This window comes from Arachis ipaensis, chromosome B4 (genome assembly GCF_059453495.1).
Source record: "Arachis ipaensis isolate K30076 ecotype BB chromosome B4, ASM5945349v1, whole genome shotgun sequence".
NCBI classification, from domain to species: domain Eukaryota; kingdom Viridiplantae; phylum Streptophyta; class Magnoliopsida; order Fabales; family Fabaceae; genus Arachis; species Arachis ipaensis.
In genome coordinates, this window is record NC_142439.1 from 108,879,559 (window position 1) to 108,891,240 (window position 11,682).

General features: G+C 40.9%; 1 protein-coding gene across 1 annotated transcript; it reads right to left on the reverse strand.

Moving 5' to 3' along the window:
• Positions 1-7,200: 7,200 nt before the first annotated feature.
• LOC148568727 (uncharacterized) lies at positions 7,201-9,990 on the reverse strand. The gene is made up of 4 exons (XM_088484758.1): positions 9,850-9,990; positions 8,509-8,995; positions 7,905-8,275; positions 7,201-7,821 (listed from the first exon to the last, which is right to left on the reverse strand). The coding sequence occupies exons 1-4, from the start codon at positions 9,988-9,990 to the stop codon at positions 7,201-7,203; spliced, it is 1,620 nt and encodes a 539-aa protein (XP_088340884.1).
• Positions 9,991-11,682: the final 1,692 nt, after the last annotated feature.

Sequence of the window (11,682 nt, forward strand, 5' to 3'; positions counted from 1 at the left end):
ATGACACCCAATCATCAGCCACAGTACAGTCAGAACTCACACTTTTAGTCATTCTCACGTCCTTTCGGCAGAACGGGATTCAATAGCCCCCAAATCATCCAAGAATTGGGACACAGGTAGAAATTAGAAAGAGAAGAAGATTCCACAAATTGCTACCATCCAGCACCTAGCTCCGAGGCACACTCGAGGATGCAACCCCAAGAGAGGCATCGCTCCCAATCGCCAGAGTGACAAAAACAGAGGATGCCACGGTAAGGATGATCAGTGCACGCCTATCGAGATGAAACAAGATCCCAAACCAAGCGCAACCCCTATCAAAGGGGAAACAGCCAGCCTCCCGAAGGGAAGATAAGGCGGTGCGGCGAACCCGTTATTCTAGGAGCAACCCTTTTTTATGAAAGAGTCTTCTGGGTTCGTGTTCCCAAACCCTTCGACAAGCTGACAAACATGCGCTATGACAGGACCAAAGACCTCTAAGAGCATCTAGTAACCCTTGCAGGACTAGCAATCAAGTGGTATAACTCGCTCCCTCAAGGGTCCATCCAGTTCTTCTCAGATATCTCCCAAAATTTTCTAGCCCAATTCACCACTTGGATCGCTAAAGCAAAGGACCCCATAAGTTTTCTAGGGGTGACTCAGCGTGACAGCGAGCCGACACAAAAATACCTAGACCGATTCAACGATGAATGCCTAAAAATTGACAGCCTCACAGACTCAGTTGCAAGCCTCTGCTTGACTAATGGATTGACAAACGAGGACTTCTGAAAGCACCTTACCACGAAACCCGTTTGGACCGTGCATGAGATCCAAACTGTAGTTGGAGAATATATAAACGACGAAGAGGTGAGTCAAGTAGTTGTAACCAATAAGGGAAGCACAACCAACCCGCCGAATCATCAAAACGGCCCACCCCATGCTGCCAGGGAAAGAGCCAAGGAATAGGAAAACAAGTCCTCTGAACCTCAAGAATTGGAAAGTTCACGAACTACACGCCCTTGGCCTCCCTGATTGCAAAATTCTATCAACAGATAGCGGATAGAGGCGTAATCCCAATAGCTTGATAACTAAACAATCGAACTGGAAAAAAATCCTGTACTACGATTACCATCATGCATACAGACACAAAACACAAGATTGCACAAACCTGAAAGATTCCCCCGAGCAGGCCATCAGGGGCGAAAAACTCCCTGAGTTTGAGAAAATTTTCCGCGAACCAAGGAAGTCTGCCCACAAAATGCCACCTGAGGTGGAAGAAGGACGGAATCCCAAAATCGTTAGAACAATCCCAAGAGATGAAACAGACCCTGACCCTACCAAAAGAAAAATCCAAATCCTCTCAAAAAAGGAACTCAAGATCCTTGTGGCCACCATCTCTAAATCCCGGACATAACCCATATTACCTCATATTAACCTCAACACGCAGGACTACAAACTCAGGGACCTGGCTGATGACCCACCCATGGTCATCACGGCCAGGGTGGAAACGGGCCTCGGTAAGAGAATTCTAGTGGATATAGGTGCCGACTCCAACATATTATTTCAGAATGCTTTCGACTCCCTGGGACTCAAAGAAGCAAACCTCCAGACCTATCAACACGGTGTAGTCGGCCTAGGAGACTTCTTCATCAAACCAGACAGAGCTATCAGGCTACCGATTTGTATAGGGAGCAGAAGCCAAAAGAGGTTGGTTCTGGCCGACTTTGTTATCCTCAAGGACTTCACTTCCTACAATGCCATTTTGGGAAGAAAAATCATAAAAAAATTCTATGCATTGGTCTTCACAATGTTCCTAATAATGAAATTTTGGGCAGACGACGAGAACAGAGGAACCATTCATGGCGACTTTCAATTTGCTATTGCCTGCAACAACGCCAATCTATCCCTGAGAAAGAAATATTGCGATGCTGCAGGAATATTCATCACCGACCTAGATGCGAGGATTGAGGAGCATCTCCAACCTGAACCAGAAGGAAACCTGGAGAAAGTACAAATAGGTGACACTGAGGAAAAATACACATTCCTAAAAAGAAACATACCTTACAAGCTCAAGGGAACCCTCTCAATCCTCCTAAAAGAAAATGAAGACCTATTCGCATGGACGCCTGCCAACATGTCGGGGCTAGATCCAGGGTTCATATCCATAGGTTGTCCATAAAATCACAGGCCAAGCCAATCGCACAAAAGAGCCGGAAAATATCCGCTGACTGGGCAGCTGACGTTAAAAGGAAGACCACAAGTCAACTCCAGGCTGGGTTTATCTGGGAACTCACATACTCGACCTAGTTATCTAATGTTGTCCTCGTCAGGAAACCCAATGGAAAATGGAGAATGTGCATGGATTATTCGGACCTCAACAAGGCTTGCCCAAAGACTCTTTTTTGTTGCCCAGCATTGACAACCTAGTCAACACAACTTTCGGATACAGGTATCTAAACTTTATGGATGCTTACTCCGGGTACAATCAAATTCCGATGCACTAGCCTGACGAGGCAATAACAGCATTCATCATGCCAAACGGCATCTACTATTACACAGTTATGCCATTCGATCTGAAAAATGACGGAGCCACATACCAGAGACTCATGACAAAGATCTTCCATGATCAAATCGACAAGACAGTAGAGGTATACATCGACGATATGCTCGTCAGAACTACATATGCGAGATCTCTATTAGAAAAATTGCAACTAGTGTTCAAATCGCTCTGCAAGCACAGAATACGACTAAACCTGAGAAAATGTGCTTTTGCCATAGAGGCAAAAAAATTGCTCGGCTTCATGATAACACATCATCAGTCGAGGCAATCCTAGATAAGTATGATGCGGTCATCCAGATGACCAGCCCCGAATCCATTAAATAACTGCAGAGGTTAACAGGACGATTCACTGCCCTCTCCCAATTTCTAGGAACCTTAACTCAAAAAGCGTTACCTTTTTTCAAGCAGATGAGGAAGAAAATTGCATTCCAATGGACAAAAGAATGCGAGGAAGCCTTTCTCCACTTTTAAAAACTCCTATTGGAAGTAAGAAAATTGGTTACAAAGATTATTAGTGGAATTCGGACACAAACAGGATATGATTCCAATATTTTATGATAGTCAAAGTGCTTTGCACATCCCAAGGAATCCAACATTTCACTCAAGAACAAAATACATTGGCGTTCAATATCATTTTGTTCATGAGGTAGTGGAGGAAAATAAAGTAGATACGTAAAAAATCCACACCAACAATAATTTTGCACATATCATGATAAAATTAATCAATACAGACAAATTTGGTTGGTACAGATTTTTTTTCCTATTAAAATTATTGCAGCATGGATGTGACAAAATGAAAAGATAATTTAGAAGATCTCAAAATTAATTTTGAGTGAGAGGTTGTGAAATTACAAAATTAATTTTGAGTAAAAGATTGTAAAAATCTATTATCTATCTATCTATCTATCTATCTATCTATTAAAAGAGAGCCCAATGTAGTCTCAGAATGAGTTTTGGCTACTCAGTTTTACCTCATTGTGCTACATCAGATTATTTTAGTAGATGGCATATGGTTTTGTTTATCACTCTATTATTTGTTCTATATATCTTTTTATGTGATAGTAACTGTTCCTCAATTCAAGAACCATTATTTATTCCTTCTTTAATGAATGAATGATAACGTACCAAAAGAAATTAATGTGTGAATAATCATTTCATCCTTCAAGACCTATATTATTCCTTTTCTATAAACCCTGCTCGCCATAGTCTTTGCCATGAATCAACATCACTTATTATCACTGTTATTCTCTTTTTTTTTCCAATATTTTCATGTAAGTGCCTCTGCAATGATGCCTCTCCCTGTGCCTAAAGCAACACATGCCTTTACGATTCTAAGAAGGTATTGCATTAAAGGGCCTGCAACTCGTGAAACACGATTCCGAAAAGTGCAAAAAGCATAGATATAGCTTTTTGCCATATTTTTTGAGCTATCAGCATGCTTTTGAAAAGGTTACATCTGCAAGCGTGCCAGTTATTCTAGCGGCATGCTTTTCTCGATCTATTGGTATGCTTTATTTTTTCCACGCTTTCATCTATTGCCACGCTTTTGAAGCGTGCCAAAAAGTGAAGATACAGTCACGCTTTCAAAAGCGTGTCTATTGATTGGTTTTGGCTACGCTTTGAAAGCGTGCTAATAAGTGACATACAGCCACGCTTTCTTAAATATACTTAGATGGGTAAATCTATTGCCACACTTTTAAAGCGTTGCTATATCCATATGAAATTAAAAAAAAAATCCTGGTATGTGCTTTTACATTTATTCTAATGCGCTCTAAAAATAATAAAAAGACATTGACAAAAATCTATAAATATCATTTAAAAAATTAATCAATAAAAATTAGTATTACATTAATAGAATTTAAACCAAATTAGCAATATCGATCTCTTATAGCCAAAGTAGTTATAAAATACATCGGGATAAAAAAATTAATTACAATAGTTAAGTACAGTTAAAATCAGTCTAGCCTTATTTGGAGGGGGTCCAATATTACATTAGCTGAATCATCAAATCATAAACCCTGTGACCAAGTTCATTGAATCAATCCTATTACTTACTAACAGAGTCATTAAGCACATTAAGTAATTACACTACTATGTTGCACCATGATCTATCATTTGCCAACATTATCCTTGTGGGGGATTTTGAGTCTTTTTACCTTTATCCTCTTTTGTAATTTTTTCCTACATTTATAAAACCAAAACAGAATAAAGATATGTGCAAGACTTCACAATGTGAATGTAGCGATATATAAAAATAAAAAAACACACACTTGTCTGCATAATATCTCTAAATTGTTCTGTTTTAAAATCTGCACCATGAATAATCTTTGGATTTCCATAATGATAACCTTCATGAATTTTGTTGTCTTGTAGATCGTTCATAATTCAAAGAAGAGCACGTCAGGTAGCATCAACTTCAATTCAATCTCATTCTACCTCATCTTCCAATGGTCCAAGATTAATACTGGTGTCCTCTCGAATCGTGGCATGCAAGCAGCCCCCAATTTCTATAGCATGTATCCTTTCCTCATGAAGAGCTTTGTGTTTCACCAATAAATTGCCATCTTCTTTATAAGTTTGATAATATATTGTAGAAAAAAATTGCATAGCTTTATAAATTTGAAAACACTACAAGTTTTACTATCTCTTTTTCGTTGTTGTGTAGATCAATGTCTTGTCCTAGTAATAATTTTAGGATAATTCTTTAAAGTAAACGCAATTTCCAAGAATGTAATTACGAATAAGAAAAAGTTTTTTTTTTTTGAAGAAAGTGAGCTCAACACAGTAAAGTGGAGCAAGTATAAACAATAAACAACAAAGAAACCAAGATAAAGATACATAACTATGCGGTAGAATCCGTTGTCATCTCCGGCATTGCCATCAACAACCAAATGGATCTACACCACACCATTCCTTATAACTCAGAAACGACTTATTCTTGATTCCATCAACACCTGTCTCCAATCTCTGAAAGATTCTGCTATTTCTTTCTAACCAAATGTTCCAGATAACCACACAGAATCCTATCAGCCACCTCTTTCTCTCAGAATTACGACCAGGCACTTCAATCCAACTTTTAAACAGTTCTTTGATAGTCCCCGAAATAGCCCAAGCTCTGTCTGCACCTGTCAACCAAGCACACCACACCTGCTAAGTAAATTTACAACCAAGAAATAAATGGTGCATAAATTCTATTTTTTTACACAAAACACAAATGTTATCGCTATGATATATGATTCCTAGCCTACTCAGCCTCTCTTTAGTGTTGATCCTGCCTATTAGGACAAACCACGCAAAGAGCTCTACTCTTGGAGGAACCAATCCTCTCCAAATGACACTAGTGAAGCTGTAGCTTGTGATGTCTTCTGGGAGAGTCTCGTTCTGTAGCACCTGCACAAAAGATTTTGTAGAATAGATACCTATTTTATCATATTTCCATACAATTGTATCTCTACTAGGCGACATTCTTACTAGTCGCAACCACTCATGAAGTTGATTGAGCAACTCAAGTTCTCATTGGAATAACTCTCTCCTCCACTGAAAGTTTCACACCCATTCTATCCCATCCCAGAACCCACAATCCCCTACGATAGATCATTGTTGATTTGAAACAGAGAAGAGTCTCGGAAAACTATCTTTCAACGGACCACTTTGTAGCCAATCATCCTCCCAGAAACGAATACGTCTTCCATTTTCCACTTCCATAGCCAATCCACTGATCATCATATCTCTCACATGTGACTCTTTAATATTAAGCTGACAAATATCTTTCCACGGGCCACCCCTTAACGATAATTGCTATTTTGACATCATTACAGAAGGGTTCAAAAGATTATAAGAACATACAACCTTCTTCCATAGCAGACAAGCTTCCTTCAAAAAACGCCACCACCACTTGAACAGAAGCGTCGTATTCCTGATTAACGCATCCCCCACCCCCAAACCGCCTAACTTTTTCGGGGCTTGCACCATCTCTCATTTCACAAGTGGTATACAATTATTTCCATCTTCTTTACTCCATAAAAATCTTCTCTGTAGCCCGATTATCTTTTCTGCCACCGCTTTTGGCATTTTGTACAAGCTTAAGTAGTAAACCGGCAGACTATTTAGGACCGATTTTATGAGAACCAGCTTGCCAGCTTTGTTGAGGGACTTGGCTTTCTACAAACTGAGCTTATCTTCCCCCTTGTCTATGATCGGTTTCCAGGTCTTCACGAGCCGGGGGTTCGCACCTAAAGAGATTCCTAAATACCTGACAGGTAAAGTAGCTTCGGTGCATCCTAACAAACCACACATATTCGTCACCCATTTCTGCTCGCAGTTAACCGGAAGCATATTTGACTTGTCAAAGTTAATACTCAGGCCAGACATCCACTCGAAACAACGCAAAAGCCTCTTATAGTTCAGTATTATTTCCGTATCCTGTGGGCAAAATAAAATTGTGTCATCCGCAAATTGGAGATGCGACAATTCTATGTTGTCTCTACCCAACAACAGTGGAGAGATGCGACCATTCCTAACTGACTCGTCCACCATCCTATGCAAGACATCGACAACTAGTACGAACAGAAAAGGAGACAGTGGATCTCCTTGTCTCAGACCTCTCTCCATCCTGAACGGCTTGGATGGTGATCCATTAATCAAGACTGACATAGACGTTGTGGTCACACATTCTTCACCCATGCCCTCCATCTAAGACCAAAACCCATCTTTTGGAGCACCACATCCACAAAGCTCCATCTCACTCTGTTGTGGGCTTTCTGAAAATCTAGTTTGATAATTGCTGCCTGCTTTTTACGCAACTTCAACCATTGGACCGTCTCACAAGCAATGAGTGCACCATCATGTATTTTGCGACCCTTTACAAACGTAGACTGAGTTTCTCCCACTAAACCTGGCATTACTGACCGCATTCTTCTCACCAAGATTTTGGATATCACCTTATAGACGCAACCAACCATACTAATTGGCCTTAAGTCTTTAATTTCCTTAGCTCCCACAAATTTTGGAGCTAGCGCCACCCATGTTACGTTAGCATCTGTTGGTAGCTTCGCACTTTGGAAAAAACCTAAAACAGCTGTAGTAAACTCTTGGCCAATCTCACCCCAACATTTCTTTATGAAATTCATATTGTAGCCATCAATACCTGGCGCTTTACTGGAACCACAATCCCATACTGCCTCACGTACTTCCTCAGGCGATGGCATTACCTCTAACTCCCCTGCCTCCTCCTCATTAATCTGCCTTACCAACCCATCACAGATTCCAACCCTCAGATAATACTCCTGTCGATATAGTTCTTTATAAAATCCTGTATAATTGCAACTTTTATTCTGGCCTGCTTCCTCACCACTCTGCCATTAATTACCAGGGAGTCGATTCTGTTGTTTCTTCTTCTAGCCGATGCTAGGTTATGGAAGTATATGGTGTTCTTGTCCATATCTCTAGCATGTTGAGATCGAGACATCTGCTTCCAATGAATCTCCTTTCTGGCATACCACTTTGCACAACAAGTCACAAGAGCCTTCCGTCTAGCCTCCAACGTTCCATCATGACTACCAGCACTAACCATGTCATCAATCTTCTTAATTTCTTCCTCGAACTTATTTATCCTGTTGTCAATGTCCCCAAAATTGTCCTTGTGCCATCTCCTCAGCGGAACCGCCAAAGCCTTCAGCTTACTAGTAAACTGTTCATCACCCAATTTTCTCCACTCATCCTTCACCATCCTCAGAAACCCTTCATGTGTAAACCAGGAGTCTAAGCTTCAGAACGGTCTTAGACCCGCACTAAACCTCGCATCTTCTAGAATCAACGGGCAATGATCTGATAGCCCTCTAGGTCCTCTTCTCAAACGAGTATCTAGGAACTCCTCAAGCCACTCCACGCTGACAAGAACCCTATCTATGCGGCTAGAGGAACGACCTCGAAACCATGTGAATTTTTTATCAGTAAGCGGTAAATCCACTAACTGTAATATTGTACCCATTCCTTAAAGTCTTCTGCAGATGCCGGTAAACTAGCTGCGCCTTTTCTTTCCTCCAACTTTAGTATCTCGTTGAAATCTCCAATGAAACAAAACGGAACCTGACATAGACCCGCAATATAGCTCAACTCCTCCCACATCATCTGTTTCTCACTACGGACATGTGTGCAATACACCAAACAGAATGCATAGTTAAAGTTATTTTTTGTCAGCACTCCTTGCACACAAAGCCAACTATCTCCTTTATAGCAGTTTAACCGTTTAAATAGCACATCATCCCACATTAATAATAAACCGCCAAAGGCTCCTACTGATTCCACATATTCCCAGCCCGCCGCGTCACAACCCCACACTCGAGCAACATCAAATTTGGTCACTACCTCCCTCTTAGTTTCAATTAATCCTAGCATATTCAACTTAAACTTCTTTTTCAACTCTTTTACCATACTCAACTTTCCATCCCCCATAAACCTCTAATATTCCAACAACTATAAATCATTTAAATGAAATTTTACACACCTTTTATGTTGCTTGGGCCTACTCCTCCTTGCTTTCTCCTTTTGTTTTGCCATCTTTCTTTTTGCCGCCATAGCTGCATTCTGACTTTGTAAAATCGCCATGATGTCTTCTTCTTCTTCATAGAAAATTGCACCAGACTCCACAACCAACTTCCATGTTTCTTTATTTTCGGCTAACTAATCTTCCTGCGTAAGCCTCTTATCAACATCTTGATTTGTTTCTTCCTCTTCTGCATTGGATCCTACCTCCTTTGTGCCTCTTCCTTCCACTTTATGTTCTGCAGCTGCGTCCTCTTCTCCGACCTTTGCATCATTTCTCTTTTCTTTCTGGAGTTGCACCCTGCCGCTTACATGAGTCTCCCGGTTCACTCTTCTTCCATCCGACCCCTCTATTGCCAGACCTTGTTCACGGCTAACCTCACTGTCTTTCACTGACTAGCTCTCCACAGTAGCGTCACGGTTGCCTCTAAGTTGGCTCCCAAGACGCGTCACAGAATCAGGATGTAGGAGGCTTTCCTTCAATGCGGCGTGAGTAAGGATTGGGGAGCGCTGAAGTGAGCAGCCCAATTCGCAAAGCCCAGCAGAGTTCATGGAGGGATCTGCCCGGCCCGAACCGACTCCCCTGACCAGCCCCTAACCCGACCCATGTCCCTGACCGGTCTCCTGTGACATTATCTCCCAGCCCATTCGCTTCTCTTTTACCAGCCCATTTTTCGTATGACCCAATAGAAGACAATACTTGGTACCTTGTGCGTGGGCCTCAGAATTATTAGAGCCCAGACCACACCTTTCCAGCCTTGTACACTTACCTCTACTCTTTTGGTCCCACTTCCCTCATCAATACATGTATCCGTTTTTGTTCTTTCCAAATCAACCTCCACATAATTATCAAATCCCACGCAATCAGCCTCGCCATTAATTCTATTAATTCTGAAGGAACCCGTTATCATTTGCATTTGATGCTGTTTTGAATTTCCTTGATTGCACTCGTTCAAAAACATATCTGATGTTACCATTCTACCCTTGTCTTCGTCTTCCTCATTTTTGCGTTCCATGATGATCTCAGTCACCGGATCCCACACCGCCGCCATCACGACCCTTCCGCCAGACTGTGAACTAGAACTTTCCCCTCTCCATATACCTCCTGTCCCACCTCTTTCACGAAGACATCGAAGCCACTAGTACCTACGGTGATATGAACCCATTCCTTGATAACATCAAACACACAAGTATCAATTAGCACACAAGCAGAACTGAATGATAAGGCTGATTTCGTCCTTTCATCACACTTGATTACTTCTTCCCATAGGCCACCTATCCTGTTGAACGTCTCCACTGACCAAATATGTAGCGGCACTCCATAACATTCTAGCCAAACTCTTCTAGTCTCACTACGTTCCGATTCCTCCCATCTCCATATACTATGAAAGAATTGTAGAAAGCTGTTCATTTTGAATGTGAACGCTTCTTCTACATTCTTCACAGTATCGAAAACAAGCAAGGCTTTATATTCTCCAAGTTCTCTGACTTTGACAACTTGAGAAAAATTCTTTCTGATCGCTGTCTATAGCGATATGAAGTTAATGGCCGTCGTCGTTCCTCCTACTAGACTCCTCAGCAACCAATCGAAATTCTCTTTTGCTATTGGAACTTCAACCTTCTTCGTCCAACCTTTTTCGTGCGGGTCCTTGAAAGATGTAACGTTCTGTGTTTCTTCCACTCGTGTCAGACTTTTGCGTTTCTTAAGTTGTATGTTCTCTGTATCAGGTCCTGCCCTGACTTCCTTTCGTTTCCCGGTAGTCTTCCCCTCCATTGGCCTTCTATACTTAGCCTTACTTACTGAGATTATATTCCCCCTTATACTTGTTTGATGCATTTCTGCTATGGCCTTCATTGTCTCCCCTTTCATTGTATATCGAACAAACACAAACAAGTACACCTTCTCATTTTTCAGTTTTCGAGATAAGTAGATATCATTGATTCGCCCCGTTTATTGGAACAACTTAAATAATTCCTTCTTGAAAATATCTTGTGGCAGATTGGTGATAAAAACAAAGAGTGAATCGTTTTCCAATCTTAGATACTCTTCTCGATTCCAAACCTTAGGATCCTTTATCTGTAAACCTCTAGTTCTACCATACTCTATGTTTTCCCCCTCGCTCTCTCTCTCATCTCTCTCTCTTGTTTTGTTTTTAATTTATTTGGCCTTCCTAGTAGATAGATAGTAAATGATTTTTTTATTACAAATCATCAGCCAAAGCATAGTAATTACGAATAAGCGGAATAGCTTTCGGAAAACTACCTTATTTCTTTCAATATATCCAAGGCCTTCATAGGAAAAATTTTAACATGTTGTGACTAAAAAATCCAATAGAACAGATCAGAATAGAATGTATACTAAGAAATCATAACGACAAAATTCTTCTATGTTTCATCATGCAAAACACACCTTAACAGCCACCCTTCTCAAAATGAAAAACACAGCAGTTGATTACAGACACCAACGTTAGTGTACTTGGATTTGCTTTGCTTATTTCATGCCTCGCAGTTTGGCACCAAAGGCCCTCTCCAACTCTCCAATTATCTACTGGTTTGGAATCACTTTTCCTGACTCGTACTCCTAGATCACTTGAGGCTTCTTA